Genomic DNA, 20,307 nt, shown 5'->3' on the forward strand with positions numbered 1-20,307 from the left:
ATACCAGGCATTGTACTAGGTGATAGAGGAAAAAAAAATGATGTAACCCTGTATTGTTGTGTACCAGCAATGACTTGTATACAAAATAACGACAACAAAAACAACAACAAAAGGTAAGGTGTAATAGAGGCAAAGGAGAAATCCAGACAAAGTGATTGAGGAAAATTTAAGGAAGAAGATAACACTTTCAGTTGGCAGGCAATGATGAAGGAGGGTTTCAAGGAGTTGATACTTGTGGTTGGTTGCCTTAAAGGGAGAGAAGAATTTCATCATGTGGGTCTCAGGAAGGAGTGCCTTCCAGGTTTAGGGGATAGGTGCCTCATGGGAAGGCACAGAGATAGGACGTAGTAGGATGAAATTGAGGAACAGAGAATTAGAGTACATAAATGAGAATCATGCAAAATAAGACTGGAAATATAAGTTTAAGCAAGATTGTGGAGAGATACTAATGCCTGATGTGGGAAGAGTAACCCATGTTTTATGTGACCTGGGCTGGCTTAACTTTAGAGGGGCAGGAAGTCAATTTTTACAGTTATCATTATTTTGGTTTCCTTGTTGCCTGAGGCATAAAGGACCCAGCCTGTGGGGTATTTATTTATTTATTATTATTATTATTTTGTGGGGTATTTATGTGGGAGGTTTTTACCAGGTCTCCTATTGGCATGAAAGGAATACATTTCTGACCTATTAATATGGTGGCTTGACATGGTGAATATGGAGATTAAGGGGAGTTAGTCCTTTCTGAACTCTTTAACCTTAGAAGTTATATCTTTTGTTATTAATAAGAATTTTTTCCATATTATGGTTTACAGAGTGTCTCATTGCGTTCTGTCTCTGAGCCTGACTCACCTGATTGTCCTATATAAGGCCTGGCCTCTCCAAGCATATTATGAAAAGATTTTATTTTATCTTCTAGGAACCTGAGAACCACTGAAGATTTTATAAGTCAGGAATAGACAACCTTGTTTCATGATATTTTATGTAATTCCTATACTTTCTTGATAACTTTAGGTTCAAAGGTGTTTTAAAGAGTTTTTTTGGTCTATTTCTATAACACTTGTCAGAATGGTATGGAAATGTTTTCATTTTTTTAAATTTTGGTATTTTTCCCTTTTAGATTGGTACAGGGGATACCTGATGAAGCACAAAATGTTAGAGGTAAGGCACATTATTCCATGTCTGAATTGATTAGAATCTTAGAATGTTAGAGTTGGAAGGGAATTTAGTCCAAGTGTTCTTAACTTGGGGTTTGTAAACTTGTTTTTGTTTTTTTTTTTCAAAAAAATTTGATAGCAGTATTTCATTATAAATAGTCTCTCTCAAAATCCTACATTTTTTATTATTGTTTAAAAGCATTATTCTGAGAAGGGCTCCATAGGCTTCATGAGGTTACCAAATTGAATACACACTCACACATTCACAAGGGCTAAGAATTTATGACTAGTCCAGTCCCTTTATTTTGTAGACAAACTAACAGAAACCTTAACAGATTGTACCGATTTGTCCAAGGTTGTGTCAGGCAGTGGCAGAGTTGGGACCGTAACCCAGGTCTCCTGAGCCAGAGTCCAGTGTTTTCCACATACTGCTTTCAGGAAAACTTTAAATGGTTTAACTTGGCAGAGTCATCATTTGACTTGGCATGGCAGCTAGTTTGTCTCCTGTAAGCTAAACCAAGTTGACGGAGGAAAAAAAAAAAGTTTTCATCTTGTCTCCTGATAGGCCTTTTGGGGAAGTATCCCTATCTTATTCTGGGCTCTCAAAACACACTCAAAATGAATCTTTGTTGAGATGTTTATATCCCAAATTTATCTGACATCCAGGAGAGGGATTCTTTAGTGTGAAAACCAGTTTAAACTTTGAAAGGTCCATATATGAGGGATCAGACTTAAATCTTCAAAAACATGATTTGGCCATTGAAATTTTCCCATATTTTCCTGTTCTGCTTCTTTTTCTTTTTCTTTATCCCTTGAGCCAAGAAGTCTTTGTGGGAAATATTAGTTGGATTACTGAGCTTAAGGAGTACTAACTAGTGGTTTAGAAGCCAGCAATCTCAGTAGAATACTTGGAGAATCAATATAGTGTGATAGAGTGGAATGAATTCTGGACCCAGGATAGAGAACCAAGGTTGGAATTCTAGTTCTCCCACTCACTACCTGACTACTTTTGGACAAGCTATTTAATTATTCTGGTCCTCAGTTGTGTCATCTATAGAATAAAGGGGTCAAACTAGTTGATCTCCAAGGTCCCTTCCAACTCTAAGTTGCACCTACAAGCTTTTTCTGTCCCATCTGCTCCGTGAAGGGCATCCTCTGGTGCCTTTGGTGATGTAGAGCTCTTTGGGATAAAGAATCCATACTCATTCTAAATTGAAATCGGGACTCTCACTTGGAAGAAATATTCTCTTCCCTCCCTTGACTTTGTCTCTGATTCTTAATTTCATTTAAAGGAAAACCAAATTAGACTTGAACCTGATGTCCTGAAATTGTGAAGATTTAGGGTAAATCATTTGAGTAGTGACATGTTTTTTTAAAATTCTTTTTATTTTTGTTTCCAACAGGGGATATTTCCAAGATCCTTTATTCACATCAAAGAAGTTACAGTTGAAAAAAGAAGGTATTTCTGGTGGGCTCTGAAATGGCTTATAGATTATCCTAGGCCTTAGCTGCTTTGAATATCACTCATTGTCAAATTATTCTGAAGGGGAATGTATTATAACTCCGTAATATTCCATGTTGTTCTTTTTAAAAAAATTTTTTGGTCAATTACTGTGGCTTTCTCTCTTTTCCTAGTCTGAAGGTATAATACCAATTGATTCCTGTTCATATCTTTGATTTCTGGGGGAGTACTAGGCTCAGGAATGTTCTAGGATCAAGCATTTTGTAGGCAAATCCTGTCAAAGTGTATTCATTTGAAGATTAATCTTCAGTAAGGAGCATGAAAAGTCCACCCTAGTGAGGGCAGTGATTTAGAAAGGGAAGCTCCTCGAATTTACATAATGTAATTGGCATGCCTATTGCAGATGGCTCAGTATCATGCCGGTAAGGCAGCTCTGAGCTGCTGTGAGTTCTCTAAAGATTTGCTCGTTTTTTAATCCTGTTAACATCCTAGACCTCAAATTCTTGATGTGTTTTCTTTTCCTCCCTCTCCCTCTGCCCCCCACCCTTGACCCCAGAAATACTGAGAACATTATTCCTGCTGAGCTTCCCCTGGCACAAGAAGTAACAACAACACTTTGGGAGTGGGGCAGCATCTGGAAGCAGCTGTATGTGGTGAGACTTGCTCCCCTATGGCCGACGCATACATGATGGTTTTTGGGCTTATCTAAGAAAACTGAATCTGGTCTTGGAATTAGGCTTTAGTGGTTTCAGGAAAGATATTTTTTGTTTGTTTGTTTCTTTGTTTAAAGGCTTAAATGAGGAAATAATTTGGTTAAAGGGCAGAGACTAATGCTCTGTCTCTGTGGGACTAGAATTAAAATTCCTGGCTTCAGTGTACTTTTTCATTGTAGGTAGCCTCTGGAGGTATTCGTTTATTCATTTTATTTTTCTTTATACATAGGGCAACCATGAAGTTTAGCGAGTGCTCATGTTGTCTTTAGGCCCAAAGAAATTAAGTTGCAAATCTGAAAGAAATCAAATGGATTTAGCCTCTTTTTGTTGCAGTAGGTTGGGGAGCAGGTCAAGGAGGGTGTGCTTCCTTAGGGGATGAGAAGCAATCAGCTCCAAGGTTACCATGAAAATCTTGGGGGTGGATGGGAGAGAGAGAGAGAGAGAGACAGAAAGAGACAGAGACAGAAAGAGAAAGTGCTCTGCTGCACTGTCTGGCTTCCCTGGGTCAGGGCCTCTGCTAATGGCATTGGAAGCTCATGGACTCAGGAGTTATCATGAGAGAGATAACATTAAGGTAGTGGTTCAGGGAAGATTAATATGGCCATGTTTCGCATGGATCATATCTAGATTGGGGGACCCTGTGATCAGTCTGATAGAGCCTATGAACCTTTTTGGTAATTTCAGAATGTTTTTAATGCATAAAATAAAACAGAGGAAATATTTATATTAAAATTGAGTTACTGAAATATATTTTTAAAAACCCAAGGAAGTTTATAGATCTTAGGTTAAGAATATTATGAAAGTCAGGGTTTTCATGACATGTGATGAGTGATTCAGTAACAAGTTAAAAGTTTTCGCCTGTTGCAGGCAGCTGGAAGTTTTGGAGGGAGTTTAATAGCAGCATTCTAGCTCATCATGTAACTGGTAGCCTGTCCCCTTCTTTCATTCATTGTAGAGGGGTGCCTGGTAAGCTTAGCTTTGTGCATTATAAGCATTATTTTATTTATGTGCATGCTTTCTGTCCATAATAGTTATGTTGTAACGCCAGTGGCCACCCAATTGGTCAAACACCAACAGTTTATTAAGCATTTACTTATAAGCCAGGTACCATTCTAAGCACTAGGGACACAAATACAAGGAAAACAAAGACAGCAGTCCTTGCCCTCAGAGAGCTTATATTCTAATGGAAGAAGACAACACATAAGAGAGAATTGAAAGGGGAGAGGAAAGGACCTGGTATCAAGGAGTGGAAGATTGGAGGATCAGAAGCAAATCCAGAAGAGTAATGGAGAATAGTTGACTTGGACCTCTCTCCAAAATGGAGGCCCTGCGAAAATCTCATTAATGGGAGAAGGAAGCCAAGGGAGCATAGGGAAGTTCTAGGGCAAGAAGGGAGCTGAGGCATGGTGACAGTCTGGAGAGTGAGCAGAGCTCTGTTAGTGTTGCCACTTCTGTTCTCACTGTAAACATTTAGCCTAGGGCTTGTGTTCTTGTGTTCTCCCCAGAGGTGGTTGGTGGGTGGGGGAGAGCAGTTTACAACCTCCTTTGTTGATGAAATGTAGGTAATAGATATTGTCTTTTCTTGCTTCCCAGGCCAGCAAAAAAGAGCGGTTTCTCCAAGTGCAGAGCATGATGTATGACCTGATGGAATGGAGGTCTCAGCTTTTGTCCGGGACTCTGCCAAAAGATGAGCTGAAGGAACTTAAGCAGAAAGTCACATCAAAAATCGACTATGGCAACAGGTACATTTTAAAAACATTCTCTCTCTCTCTCTCTCTCTCTCTCTCTCTCTCTCTCTCTCTCTCTCTCCCTTCCTTTCTCTCCCTCACCTTCCTTTTTCTCTTCCTCTTGATTCTCTTTCCCACTCTGCTTTCTTCTCCCAAACTCCCTCCTCTGTTTTCCCCCTCCCTTCCCCTCTATATTTCCCCCTCTCTCTTTCTACTTCCCTCTCTCTCTTTCTCATTTCTGCCTGTCTCTCTCTGTGTCTAGCCCCTCCCACCCTCCTCTCTCCTCTTAACCTCTCTTTCTTCCTTACCCCTTCCCCTACCACCCTACAGAACAGAGAAACTAGGTTTTATTTTTGGTGGGAGTTTGCCATTTTCTATTTGGATGACTCGTCTCCAGCAATGCACTTGATGCTTCACAATCACCCCCAGGATCTGTGGGCATCTGGAGGCAGAGGGAATCTTTGTGTTGCAGTTTTAATTGGGCTGAGATGTTTGGGGCATACATTTAACCTCCTTCCTAATGATTGGTCATTTGGATTCCTCTTCATCCAGGGAACACTCTCCTTTCAGTATTTTGAAGCACCCTTGCCCCTTGCACAGAATCTCAGCCCACTGATTCATGCTCCTGCCCTCCACAGAGTTAGTCGATCACCTGCCATGCACTTACTCTCTATGGTGGGAAATAACACAGGCACACACACACACAAATATACTCAGTGGGAGGGAGAAGAAAAGTGAGTTGGAATAAAAGCTACATTGGCTGAATAAGAAAGGTGACGACATTTTCTCCAGGCAGGAACACTTTAGGCCTGCATGTTCTTTGCTGTGAGCCTCCTGTGGATCCTGATGTGAGTGGGAGGTCAGGTCGGGGAGTGTGTGTGTTTCTACCTTTGCCTGCAGTGAGCACTGTTGATGGTTGGGTGACAGTCTTACTTTCATTAGTTGTGAGAGAAGCAGGTAGAATGGGTTTCAGGGGCTGGGCATAATCTCTGTGGGATATTGCATGGCTCAGTAAGTCTGGGGAATTTCGTTGGCCCGCCATTTCACAATAGAGGCTTTGACAACTTTTAAGTATTGCTTCATAATGAGTGCTTGGATTGTGTTCAGCTCACTTACTAGGAAGGTCTAGAGTCCAGCTGCCTGGCAAAGGGTGCTTGGCATTTCTTTTGAGAAAGAGGAGCCCCCCCAGAGCATCCTCTTCTGGGCCCCAGCCTTGTTGTGCTTTCATTTTCATCCAGTTTCTTTTAGGGAAGTGAGAGGAAAGTGGCCTCAGAGACCTCCCTTCAGCCTGAGTCAAAGGGCTGAGAGAAGTTCCTCACCACTTGTGGCTTAATGTCTTCTCCAGCTAAAGATGTGCTGGGTCTTGTAGACCTGGAATAGTTTTCTTGGGATCTTTGTTCTTGTAGCTGGCAGGAGTTACAAGATGGGAAGTGTTCCCTGCAGCCTACTGGGGTGCACTCCCATGTGGAATCCAGGCCACAAGGCGTAGTCACAGATTTCGAGTGGGAGGGACACTTAGAGACCACCTAATTAATTCAATTAATTCAGTTCAGTTCAATTGAACAGATGTTTATTTTGAGCCAGGCATTGTGCTAGTTACTGGAGGTACAAAAACAAAAAATAAAATGAGCCTTGCCTTCTAGGAGCAAGATGAATGTCTTGGGGAAAAAGAGGGTGGGATTGGGAACCAAGTAGCAAGAGTAGTCTTCTGACCCTCTCACTTTATGGATGTGGAAACTGAGGTCCAACGAGGTGAGACAATTTGTCTTTTGTCATAGAGATAGAAAGTGTCCCAGGTGGGATTTGAATCCGGTTCCTCTGAATTCAACCCCACCATTTTTTCCATTGGATTATGTGATAGAATTGTCTAGGGACTCACCTAAAAGTATAGATTCTACCTCCAGCTCTGGGCTAATGCCCTATTATTTTTTGGCTATGGTGGTATCCTGCATAAAATCCCTGCTCAAAGGGGGAGACTGAGATTTGTTGATTGTTTGAGTTTCAAGTTCCAAGCTGCAATATGGCTAAAGCTAATCATTTGTCTACTAAATCTGTCTTTGAGTGGCTACTGTAGTTCTGTCCTGAGCAAGACAGGAAAACCTAGTCTTTAAAAAAGAAAAAAAAAACATCCCAGGAAAGAAACAGTGCCATGATGATAAAAACTCAATAAATGTAATAAGCATGCATTAAGTGTCTACTTTATGTGTATTTGCCACTAATGGGCCATAGGTAATAATTCAGAGCATTGAAGCTTTTGAACCAGAAGGGACCTTCAAGGTCATGGTCCAGACCCCTCCTTTTACAGATGAATAAACTTAGACTAAATTTGATTAAGTAGTTACATGAATAACTGAGCTGCGATTTGAACCCAGGACCTCTAGTTCCTGTCAAATTCCTGTCTCTGAGAGAATAATGTCCTAAGTCCAGGTGGGAATCAGAATCACAGAATGTTAACATGGTCCCTTACTTCCAGAGAAGAGACTTACTTGTCTGAGGTCACAAAGTTAGTGACAGGATTAGAGAAGGTCTTCTCTTCCTCCTCCTCTTCCTCCTTCTCTCTTCCTCCTCTTCCTTCTCCTCCCCCCTTTTTCTCCTCCTCCTTCTTCATCAACTTTATGTTCTTTTTTCCTCCCAAAGCTCAGATTACTAAGATTAGGAATGTGCTTTATTTGGGTAGTTGGGGCTTCATTAATAAGAAGTGAAGCCTGGGTTTTCAGGTTAAATTTTCAAGAATAAGAACAAGACAACTCTCTATATTAAAATATTTATCCATCAGTTTCAGACATTGTCCTTTTGAGTATTGCCCAGGCTTCTTGCTGACAGAATATAAAAATGCTTCCTTATTATTCATTAGAAAATTATGTTTTGTACTTTGATCATAGTTTCTTTTAATATTATTATTTAATTATTTTGAACTATTTAATTTAAAATTTAAATCTTATTTAAATTTGTTATTATATTAAATTATTTAAATTATTATTATTTTGTATTTAATAATAATAGGTATCATTTATATGTGCTTTAAGATTTGCAAAGTATTTTACAAAAATTATCTCATTTTATCTTCACAACCTGCCAATTATGGGAAGCAGGTGCTGCTATTATATATCCTATTATATTCTGACTTAAGTGACTTGCACAGGGTCACACGGTTACTAAGTGTCTGAATCTGAATTTAAACTAATGATTTCCTGACTTTAGGCATAGCACACTATTCACTGCCCCACCTAGTTGACTCAAATAATAGTACTAAGCTAGCATTTATATAGCACCTACTAGGTTCTTGGAACTGTGCTAAAAGCTTTAACATATTATGTCAGATTCTCACAACCCTGTGAGGTAAGGTGTTATTTTTAATCCTCATTTTACAGTTAAGGAAACTGAGGCAAGCAGAGGTTAAATGACTAGATCAGGGCCATACAACTAGTAAATATCAGAGGCTAGATTTGAACTCAAGTCTTCCTGAGACTCTGGGCCCAGCACTCTCTCCACTAGGCCACCTCACATGTATATAAAGCACTTTATGTAAACTATATGATTTCATCCTACATGGCTCGGTTGCCTTTCCAGAAGCAGGTGCAGTGAGTATAATTAAAACTGGAATGATCAGAACAATGCTTTTTGTAAATGAATTTTAAAAAATGAAAATCTAAAAGAGTTCCACAGAGAGGTAGTTGAATAATCAGGTCAAGAGAGAGTTGTGTGTTACAGCTAGCTCCCTGACAGCTTTAGTAGGGGATTCTGTGTGATTCTACACTGGCTGTACCGAAGGGCTCTTCATTTGTCACATACCTATATCAAACAGACAGTTTACATGACCTGGGGTTCTTTTTTCCAAATTTCACATCTGTTCTTTTCTTGACAGGATCCTTGAGCTAGATCTGATTGTCAGAGATGAAGATGGGAATATCTTGGATCCTGATCAAACCAGTGTCATCAGCCTGTTCCATGCACACGAGGAAGCCACGGATAAAATCACTGAGCGCATCAAAGAGGAAATGGTCTGTGCTCCCTAAGCCAGCCCAGGATTCAAAGGGAGGAGCAACACATCTTCATCTTAGTACTGTAGTACATAAAAACTGAGAATGGATCTCAGTAACATCTAGTACCTCCCACCCTTCACTTAAGTGAGGTGGACACGGATCCAGAGTAGAAAGTGAATTTCCCAAGTTCATGCATGAAGTTTGGGACAGAGCCAAAATTAGAACCCAGCTCTCAGTTTAGAGAATAGAGCACGTTTTCAGTTATGGAGGGTATTACTTCTACTGTGCTAGTATGATCAGTAATCATATCGTGCATTTTCTTAGCATTTTTTTCTTTAAAAGTACATTCATGTAGTATCATAGATTTAGAGATGGAAGGGCTTTGGAGGTCATGGGATCTAGCCCTTTCATTTCACAGTTGATGAAACTGATGCCTTAGGAGATTAAGAGACACGACTAAGATTGTATAGATAGCAAATGGTTCTATGACCTCATCTTATTTTAGGGACCATTTAAGAAATATGGTATAGGGACTGTTAGCCCCGTTTTACATTTGGGGAAAATGAAGGCCCTGGAGTTGAGATGACTTACCTAAGGCTTCACAGCCTTTTAGTGGGAAACAATGCGACTTCTATCCCGGACTCCTGCCCCTTTCACTGTATGGTTTGTCTTGTCATTAAGTGTTAGGAAGCTAACTTATCCTTCTCTCTTCTCTCCTCTGTGATGGGCAGTCTAAGGATCAACTCGATTATGGAATATATTCCCGGATCTCCTCCTCCCCGACACACAGCCTCTATGTCTTTGTAAGGAACTTTGTATGCCGAATTGGAGAGGATGCTGAGCTCTTCATGTCGCTCTATGATCCCAACAAGCAAATGGTCATAAGGTGAGTGGATCTTGAGAATATACTGTCTTAGTAGACTCCTTATGCTGTAGGGTGAGGTGAGATAGAAGTTTCAATGGGAAGCAGTATGGTGTAGTGGAAAAAATCACTCACATGGGCATCTACCTCTGATACTTCTGATACTTCTTACTTGTGTGACCCTGGGCAGGTTACTCAACCTCTATTTGCCTTAGTTTCTTGATCTATAAAAATGAGAGAGTTAGACAAGATAGCCTCTGAGGTCCTTTCCAGATGTAGATCTATTATCTTTTCTGTCTAGTCCACATCCCTTGAAGTACAGTGTGCATTATTTCATCTATTCCTCACCCCCAGGAATAGCAAAAACGACTGCTTACCATCTTTCCTGTGATACCCTCAGATGCATTTTTTTTTTTGCATTCAGTAAAGACTCACAACTTTCTGTCAGCCAAGCTCAAGGTATCCTGTGATAAAAAGCCCTAAAAATGATAAGGTGAGCACAGCCCTGCCTCCTGAGCATCGTTAGAATATCTTCTGCCTGCACTGACAGGGGTGATGGTTCTACGAGCCCATATGCATGATTGATTACCCAAGCCGAGCGCCATGCATTGGGGCAATGGATCAGTCGGATGGCAGCTTGGTTCCCTGATGTGCCACCTGGTATGATGTGCTTGACAGGGCGTACTTGAGTGATGCCTCTGACTATGCCAAAGACATACTGCCCTCTCTGGGGAAAGATGAGAAAGTGGGAAGAGAAGGGTGAAAGTATGGGAAAAAGAGGACAGAGAAATACTTCATACATCAATATGAACATGGTCGTCTAACCTTTTCTTAAAGGCATCTTCTCCTCCACACTTGTCTGATCATGCCTGGGTTGTCAGCATGATATGTTCTAATTAAAAAGAAAAAAAAAACTTGAAGGGACCAAAATCACTCTTCTGGATGATATGGATCATTTAGAACTTGGCTGGGATTGACCTGTCATCTTTGGGATAAAACATGGGCAGCTTCTGCAAGTATCCCCATGGATGCTTGGTTTAAGAAGTAGGAAGGTAAAATTTTCTAAAGGAAAGTGAAGAAGATGGTGACAGCGTTTGGCAGGCCAGGTCCTCATATTTGGAAAGGGCCAATGATAAATCTGCTTCTTCCTGTTCAATTTAATGTCTTTTTTGTTAAGTGAGGCAATTGGGGTTAAGTGACTTTCCCAGGGTCACACAGCTAGTAAGTGTTAAGTGTCTGAGGCCAGATTTGAACTCAGGTACTCCTGACTCCAGGGCTGGTGCTCTATCCACGGTGCCACCTAGCTGCCCCTATTCCTGTTCAATTTGAACAGAAGAACTGGGGACTATTGGGCTGTAGACTACAATAAAATAACATTTTTTCCCTCCAAGATATGGGTAATAGTTCCCCTCATCTTCCTCTGTGTCCTATAAACGTCAATATAATCATAACTTAATTAGGAGCCAGACTTCATGATGATATGGGGATGATCTTGGATACTCAAAGGCTATGCCATTCATGATATAGTAAACCTTACCAGATTTTACCATGCTGAAAAAATGATACTTTGAGTATCATCCCAAATCAGCATGTTTTCTGAGTACCAACCCAGTTAAATCTGGAAAAGCCTCTCATCAATAGTTGGTCACCATCTGATGAATACTTAGGGAGTGGAAACTCACGGAACAAAGAAAAATTTAAAAATGACTTTTAGTCCCATGCAGACTCCTTTTCCATCCATAATTAGTATAATGGAGTGGAAGAAAAAGTGACTTTAAGATGTCAAGTGACTATCCATGGCAAATAGCTAATGGAAATTCTAAAAACGATGGAGTTTTAGGTTGTCTTTGAATATTAACTTAACTGTTAGCATTCTAAATGTATCTCTATATGCATCATTTTACCCATTTAAAAAATGAACATGTTGGTCTCAACGTCCTCTGGGAGGCCTTAAGACTCTAAAATTGATGAGCCGGTGATCTTTGTTCAATGACCAACAAATGACATGGTTGAAGAACTAAACAATATCAACGTTAATGTTTCATAATAAACTAGATTGTTAGATACCGGGAATTTGTAGCTAAATGGGAGGAAGGTTCCCAGGTTCTCAATGGAAAGGGAAACAAAGGAGCTGGAGATTTGAGTTTATCATGTGCTCTAAGACAATACAGAATTTCACTTAATGAATCATTTGCTTATCTCATCTTATAATACTTAAGATCACTATAAGGAAAGAAATACTGCATGGTGAAGATAACTAATGATCATTATAGCCTATGAATTTGAAGAGGTGAAGAAGTTTTATACAAAAATTGACAAGTTCCTTCAAGTCAGCATATACTTTGATATTCAGTAATTTTAGTGCAAAGGTGAGTTAAGGGGAGGATGATGAAAGGCATGTTGGAAACTATTGCTCATATTTAAGAAACAAAAGAAACTGAAGACTTGTAGACCCCCTCAAACATCTTATTACTGTTTAATTTGAATACTTTCTTCAAGAAGAGATTTGGAAGGCACTGAGTCAACATGGTAAGCATGTAATAATATCAGAAAATGAAATTGTATCTTAATAACAACAATAATAATATCTCACATTTACATATGATTTGTTTTTTGTTTTTTGTTTTTAGTGAGGCAATTGGGGTTAAGTGACTTGCCCAGGGTCACACAGCTAGTAAGTGTTAAGTGTCTGAGGCCAGATTTGAACTCAGGTACTTCTGACTCCAGGGCCGGTGCTCTATCCACTGCGCCACCTAGCTGCCCCCATTTACATATGATTTTAAAGTTTGAAAAGTCATTTTCATCCCTTATCTCATTTCATCCTTACAATGACCATGTGAAGAATGTACTATCCCCATCTTACAAATGAAGAATACTCTAGCTTGGATAAGTTCAGTGTCATGACTGGAAGTCACACAACTAATAAGACTATGAGTCAGGATTTGAATTGAGCCCTTCCCTATTCTAGATCTAATAACCGATCTGTTATAACAGGCTGCCTTCTCAACATCTTAAAAAACAAACAAAAAAAGAGTTGTATTAGAATCAACTGAATTTGTACAGGGAGACCATCTACTAATTTGAGCGCGGGTCAAAGTTAATGTCCAGAGAGAAGACCCTGCAGCCAAATGCAACAGTTTTGACCTGATTTTTGACTAGCAAGTTATTAATGCCCTAAGAAAGAGAAATGGAAAAGGTGAAGAAAATGACCTTAATTTTCACAGCTTGTTGCAAAAGCTTTACCAGTATAAAGCAGTTACCACAACAAGAAGGCCAAAAGAGTTCTGAAATTTTCTTAGCTTAAAAAAAAACACACAACAAAACAACAACAACAAAAACACTTTATCTTATTGACAAGCAGAGAGACACATCAAAAGAAAAGAACATTGTTTGAAAAAGCAAATTAATTGATAAAATATGGAGGGGTATGACTGAAGATCACAAATAGTATCACACACAACACAGTGAAAAGCAGTGGAGAGGAAAATAAGATTACATAAAATCACATTAAAACCGGCTAAGTCTGTTCTTTTTTTTTTTTTTTTTTCAAGGCAGTGAGGGTTAAGTGACTTGCCCAGGGTCACACAGCTAGTAAGTGTCAAGTGTTTGAGGTTGGATTTGAACTCAGGTGCTCCTGAATCCAGGGCCAGCGCTTTATCTACTGGGCCACCTAGCTGCCCCCAGCTAAGTCTGTTCTTCCCAAAAACATATATCCATGAAATTGACAGGAGAACAACAAATAGAAGGAAAATCAAACAGATCTATTAGCATTTATATAAAATCTATTTCCATGATTAAGTGGAAGTAGAAGTATTACATTTGAGCCCTTTTATCCCTATCTGTGATATTCTCTTTTAAAAAAAATTTTTTTTTTTTGGTAAGGCAATTGGGGTTAAGTGACTTGCCCAGGGTCACACAGCTAGTAATTGTTCAGTGTCTGAGGTCCGATTTGAACTCAGGTCCTCCTGAATCCAGGGCCAATGCTCTATCCACTGAGCCACCTAGCTTCCCCTGTGATATTCTATAAAAGGAAATAAATTGACATTTAAAAAGACAAAAATAAGAAAAGGAACTAGACCAGACTCTGCACACACCAAGGAAAATTGTAATGGAAGTGTTAAAATTCTGAAAGCAGGGAGAAGCATATAATAAAAGAATGGTGGAGTGGATAAAGCAGTGGTCCTGTATTCAGGAGGACCTGAGTTCAAATCCAACCTCAGACACTTGACACTTACTAGCTGTGTGACCCTGGGCAAGTCACCTAACCCTCATTACCCCACCAAAAAAAAAAAAAGAATGGAGGGAAAATTACTGATGACAATGCTCCCTCCAAAAGACAATTGAGAGGACATTGGTACTTGCTTACCCATAGGACAACTTAGTTACCTTTATGGAAATATTTCTATACATGTATTGAAGATGATCTTGATAAAATAGGAGAAAGGAATAGGTAGGCTTTAGCAAATAATTTTCTTTAATAATCCACATTTAAAAAATTATCACAAAATGGACTGAAAAGTGTAGAGAATGCAATATCCTTTTGTGTTCAATTGCTTATTATACTGTTTCTCATGAGATTGGCCTAACAATCCATACAGGAAAAACTAAATGGCTGAAAAATGTCGATTTTATATGCCATTCAGTCAGAAGGAAGGGAATGAACATTTATTAAACATCTATGTGCCAAGTACTGGGCTAAACAATATACAAATATTATCTCATTTGATCGTCATAACCTTGGGAAATAGGTGGTATTGTTATCTCCATTTTATAGATAAGGAAACTGAGGTAGACATAGATCAAGTAACTTGCCCAGAGTCACACAGATAGTAAGTTCTTGATGCTAGATTTGAACTCAAGTCTTCTTGACTCCAGGCCCAGAACTCTATCTACTGTACTACTAGTTATGCCTAAGATGACCATCTGGGGCAGGAATCATTGATGGATGAGTTGGTTCTAGATTTGAATCAGAGGAAGAAAGTAGGCCAGACTGTAGTGAAAAAAGCATGTGGTGATTTAAAGACTCTCAAGTTGCTTCCCAGCCAAAAGTCTACTTTTTAAAAATTCAGATGTTTTTCCAGTGATGCTGTATTACTAAGAGACATGGAATGCCAAAACATACTCTGAGCACCTGTCCCTTCACTAGAAGGTCACCAGACATCAGGAGAAGAGTTGGATTGGTCCTGACACATCCCCCATGGGGATGGAGTGTTTTGCAGAAGCCTCGTCTTAGCTTCTACCCTGTAGCTGCAGCTGCTTTCTGATCACTCGATTAAGTTTTCCTGTCTGTGAATAGATGAAACCAACCTGGGCTTTTAAATTGCTTTTCTTATTTATGACCATATTTTCTCTAGAAGAAAATTGCCAGTGTTTGCTATTTAGACCTGACTGGCTCAGGCACTAAGGGGCTTGCTTCATCTAGTGAAAGCTTCTAGGAAATGTGTAGTCCCAGGCATGCAGGCAAGGGGGAATCAAGTAGAACAAAGACATTTTGAATCAAATCTGCCTGCTTGGTTTGATGAAGATTTCAGTCATTTTATCCAACAGACCCATCTTTAAAAGAATAGAACAAAACAAAAAGCAAAGAAAACAAAACTTCTGGGCATTTTATTTGGACTTGATCAGTTCTCTAAGTGTTGGTGAAGTTGAAGTCTGTGCAATTATTGCTATCCCAAGTTCAATTTTAATGAATGTTTTGGTAGATGCTAGTGTTTTTGTTTCTAGGGTAGATGGAGGGTAAGGGAAAAGATACCAGAAAGAGAGAAGCAATAAGTAGAAGCTGACTGTCAACAAGTCAAGTCAGCAAATATTTCTTAAGTGCCTCTATGTGCTAAGTGCCATGCATGCAAAGAAAGGAAAAACAAGACCAGAATAAATAGTCCTTGCTGTCAAGGAGCTCACAGTCTAATAGGGGAGAATAACATACAAACAGCTATATAAAGATAAGATATATAGAAGATAAATGGGAGATAATCTCAGAGGGAAAGCACTAGCATTATTGGAGAATGGGAAGAACTTCTTTAATTCATTAATTAATTTATTTTTGCAGGGCAATGAAGAAAAAGTGACTTTCCCAGGGTCAGTAAGTGTCAAGTGTCTGAGGCCAGATTTGAACTCAGGTCCTCCTGAATCCAGGGCCTGTGTTTTATCCACTGCCCCACCTACCTGCCCCCTATGGGAAGGACTTCTTGCAGAAGATGGACTTTACTTACAGTTAGCCAGGAAAGCCAGAAGGGGAGGAGTACAAATAGAAGCGAAAAAAGAAAAAAATAGTTCCTACCCTCAAGAAGCTTCCATTTTAATGGGGAAAGAAAACGTGTAAAAGGGACCTTAAAAGTATAGGATGGGGTCAGGGAGAGAAGATACGAAGGTGTTTTTGTGGGGCCATGGTAAAATCTATAGAATCAGCAGAGCTAGAAGAGACAAGGACTGAACATGGCAGGCCTGGGCACAGTCTCAAAATAGAGGTTCTGTGAGAAACTCATCATTGGGAGGAGGGCAACATGGGGCGGAGAGCTCTTCAAGGATGAGAAGGTAGCTGGAGAAACAGAGTAACACAAGGTTTCAGTGGCAAGAGCCAATGAGGCTTACTGGAGGGATGAGAGCAATATCTGTGAAATAGAGAACAACATAAGATGGTACATGAATGTCAAAATGAGTGGTGGTGAGAACCCAGGAAGTATTCTCAGAAGGCTGTTCTAAACTGCACGATCAGGAAAATCAGAGCTATTCTTGTTTTCCAGTGAGAACTACTTGGTACGATGGGGAAGTAAAGGCTTTCCAAAGGAAATTGAAATGCTGAACAACCTGAAGGTTGTCTTCACGGTGAGTGTTTCCCTCTTGGCAAGCCCCAGTAGCAATGCTACCACCTACAGTAGAGATGAAATTGGAAATGTGGTTGAGCATAGAAGGAAGAGTTAAGATTTGTTAATCAATCTGCATGAATGCATCCTGTGGTCAGAGTCCTTCCCTGGACATTGTGGTATATATCAATTGGGTAGGGCACGGGAGGAGGGAAGGAAAAACAAGGAAAAAGAAAAAGAAAAAAAATTTACATGATGACATTTTAAAGGAGTAGCAAGTTGCACATATTAGATTTGCAGTTGCATGTGTAATCATTTAAAATTACAATATGTTATGGAAATGTTTTATTCTTTAAATTAAAAATAAAATTTTTTAAATTTTAAAAAGGAGACAATATCCTACCTTACAGCCTAATGGGGAAACAGTATACACTCAATCTCTCTCTCTCTCTCTCTCTCTCTCTCTCTCTCTCTCTCTCTCTCTCTCTCTCTCTCTCTCATATTCCATAATAATCTTTTTTTTTTTTTTGTGAGGCAATTAAGGTTAAGTGGCTTGCCCAGGGTCACACAGCTAGTAAGTGTCAAATGTCCAAGTACTCAGGTACTCTCGACTCCAGGGCTGGTGCTCTATCCACTGCACCACCTAGCCGCCCCTATTTATAATAATCTTATAGTCCCCCAAAAGGACATATGGCCAATGAAAGATAAAAGAATATCTTTAAAAATTTCAGGAAGAGAACGATAATGCTTGGGGAATGTAATGTTTTAGTTAATTAAATTTTCTGGCAAAGTCAGAATTTACCAAAGACTACTTTTTAATCTAATCCTTGTTGAAAAGGGATTCTAATGTACACTTAGCTGGCTTTCCTTCCTTGACAAATGAAGTAGACTGAGCATCAACTGACTTTTTATGACTAGTGCTCTTGCACTACCCCTTGGTCATCATTCCGAAGATCAGTTTTCATTGTTTAGGTATGGGGAGATTGGGCTGAATGTGGACTTAAGAAATCTGTGACTAAAATCCTGATAAGAGAATATTTTAAAATTCTGCTTCTTAAAATAGAAGGCAGAGCTCAAGTCAAAACACACTTACTTGCTATGCGCCAGGTAGTGTGCTAAGTGCTAGGGCTACAGAGAGAGGCAAAACACTGTCCCAGCCTTCAAGGAGCTCATATTGTAATGGAAGAGACATGTAAAAACTAGGTACATACAAGATATTTACAGGGCAGACTGGAGATAGTGTTAGGGCAAAGGCACTAGCAGTGGAGGAGATGTGGGAATTTAAAAAATGGAATATTTGGATAGTTGGGCAATGATATTCATATTATGTTTTAGCATAAATTAAGTCTTGAGGGGACCAGTTGACAAACTTGTCCATTAGTCATCGTGCTGACCAGCATTTTTTGAATCTCAAAATATATAGAGTTGAAAACCTCCATTACTCGAGGAAAAGTGAGAAAATTCAGGACCTAAAAGTTATTTAAATTGGATTATTGACTCTGATGACAGATTTCAGAAGTTGAAACTAATCTTTTCTTTCCAAAAGAAAGAAATGGAAACAAGGCATTAGGGACAATAAAATGTAAACTACTTGAGGACAGAAATTGTTTTCTGTTTTGTCTTTGCCTGGCTCAGCAGGCACTTAATATTTCCTCACTGAATTGAATCAGGTGAATTGCCTATGACTTCCTAGTAATACTTTTGCCTTTTCTATATAGTGTCCTGGGAACGTGACTTGGCATACTATAAACTTGGTGGTCCCTCCTGTAGGAACCATTGGGTCGGAAAATCTACTTACCTCATTAAGAACAGACTGACAGTAGTGTCGCAAATATGAACCTAGAGAATCAGAGACAGGAGTAGTTAGGAGGGTGGTGGTGTGTGTTTTACTAAGGAGAAAGGTTTGAGCCAGGAATGACCGCCATGCTAGATTAACCCGCTTTGCTTTACAATAATTCTCCAGCTATGTCCTATTAAGCCTAATGTTTTCTGTTATGTTGCAATTAGGCTGGAATGGTGGTGATTTATTTTGTTTGTGTGTTCCTGAAAAATGGGCCATAGGAAACAGCATAGTGTCATAGCTCCTAATTGCTTAGACAAAGTTTTCTTGGCATGTATGAATGGGCCCAGATTCTGTTTATCTATTATTAGTTGGAGTGGGCAGGATATTTATTTTCTTGATAAATATTAAAGTCCTGTGGGCTCTCCTGATTAAACCAGGAGACAGATGTTTAGTGTGTGAGAGAAGGACATGGGAATCAATCAGATGTTCATTTTGCGGAGAATGAACTTGTGATTCGTCTTGTGAATGTAAACAAGGAGAGGACATCAGTAAATCAGTGTCAATCCCCATTGGTGCAAAAATGATCCAACTCCCCCAGGATCTTGTGTCTTCTATTATGTCTATTTCCTAGACTAAGTGAACATAAGAAACTTATTTGTCAGCTCACTAGATTGAGAGATCTTGTGAAGTTATTGGAATCTTCATTTTGGGGAGGAGTGCAATCCTAAGGATATGATTTTTTTTTTTTAGTCATAAGTGGGAATACCTCTTTCTAGTGAGGAAGAGATACCTAGAATTTCAGGATCATAGATACAGAGCTGGGAGGCATCTTGGAGGTCATTGAGTCCAACTGTCTCATTTTACAGATGAAGAAACAGGCATACATAGGTGAACAGTATCATATAACTAGTAACTCTCTGAGACAGAAAACGTGGGGTTTTCCTGATCCCAGGACCAGGGCTATATCCGCTGTGCACACTGTTGCTCAGTTATGTTGATCTGGTCATTATGTTGAAACTTTACCAATATATCTTAGGGTTAGTCCTTTCTAGATGTTTTCTTCCAATGGACTGAGCTACAGTTCCTTTCTTGATCAAATCCTCCAGTTCTGGCTTTTTCATTGGACAGACATCAGTCTCAAATGTCACTCTTCCTTTGTTCTTCCTTTTCTGTAAAGACTTCCCCTGATGGGTATGGAGTAATGCCTTCCCTCAACATGAAGAGGGAAGGGTCTTCATGTTTCATTGAAGCACTTACCTGTAGAAGGAATTCCCTCATCTGGGAGCTCTCTTTTTCAATTAAATTACAAATTCAGTCCCTATTACTATCCTATCCCTACTAATGTTAAATAGCCTGGGAGATGTAAAGGTACAGGATGTCCCCAAAGTCTTAGTGCACATTTAAGCTTTATTAACTTTAGAAGTCTTAATATTTCAAACTTACAAAACACATCATTTGAAAGTACAATTACTTCAATTTCTATGTCACTTTTTAGTTTTGTGAATTTTGAAGAATAATTTTAAAATGTTAATTTTAGCAATATGGGGCACCTTCTCATTATGCATTGCCTATGAGAATTTATGAATGACGTTTTCTCAGGTCAGTCGATTGGTAGAGGAGGGCCTCATGCTTGCCTACTTTGATAACTTGATCTTTCTCCATTAGACTTTTTCTATTCATGTTGTGTCAAAACTGTCAAATGCATCAAAACTTTGTTCTCTTGATGATCTTTAGAATATGGATTATAAATGCAATTTTTTCAGTCACTGAGCCATTGCAGTTGATGAAAGTTTTTAAAAAGTTTCAAAATTGAGTAGAAT

At 39.3% G+C, this 20,307-nt stretch overlaps 1 protein-coding gene across 1 annotated transcript in view; it reads left to right on the forward strand.

Annotated features, from left to right (window-relative positions):
• Nucleotides 1-20,307, forward strand: part of DOCK2 (dedicator of cytokinesis 2) — a 500,741-nt gene that overhangs the window by 40,239 nt on the left and 440,195 nt on the right. Inside the window, exons 3-9 of the mRNA XM_043986513.1 lie at nucleotides 1,118-1,158; nucleotides 2,558-2,613; nucleotides 3,173-3,269; nucleotides 4,923-5,071; nucleotides 8,922-9,057; nucleotides 9,771-9,925; nucleotides 16,645-16,726. Coding sequence (XP_043842448.1) covers nucleotides 1,118-1,158; nucleotides 2,558-2,613; nucleotides 3,173-3,269; nucleotides 4,923-5,071; nucleotides 8,922-9,057; nucleotides 9,771-9,925; nucleotides 16,645-16,726 — 716 coding nt within the window. The remainder of the gene's footprint in view (nucleotides 1-1,117; nucleotides 1,159-2,557; nucleotides 2,614-3,172; nucleotides 3,270-4,922; nucleotides 5,072-8,921; nucleotides 9,058-9,770; nucleotides 9,926-16,644; nucleotides 16,727-20,307) is intronic.

The sequence above is a fragment of the Dromiciops gliroides genome, chromosome 2 (genome assembly GCF_019393635.1).
Source record: "Dromiciops gliroides isolate mDroGli1 chromosome 2, mDroGli1.pri, whole genome shotgun sequence".
Lineage (NCBI taxonomy): Eukaryota > Metazoa > Chordata > Mammalia > Microbiotheria > Microbiotheriidae > Dromiciops > Dromiciops gliroides.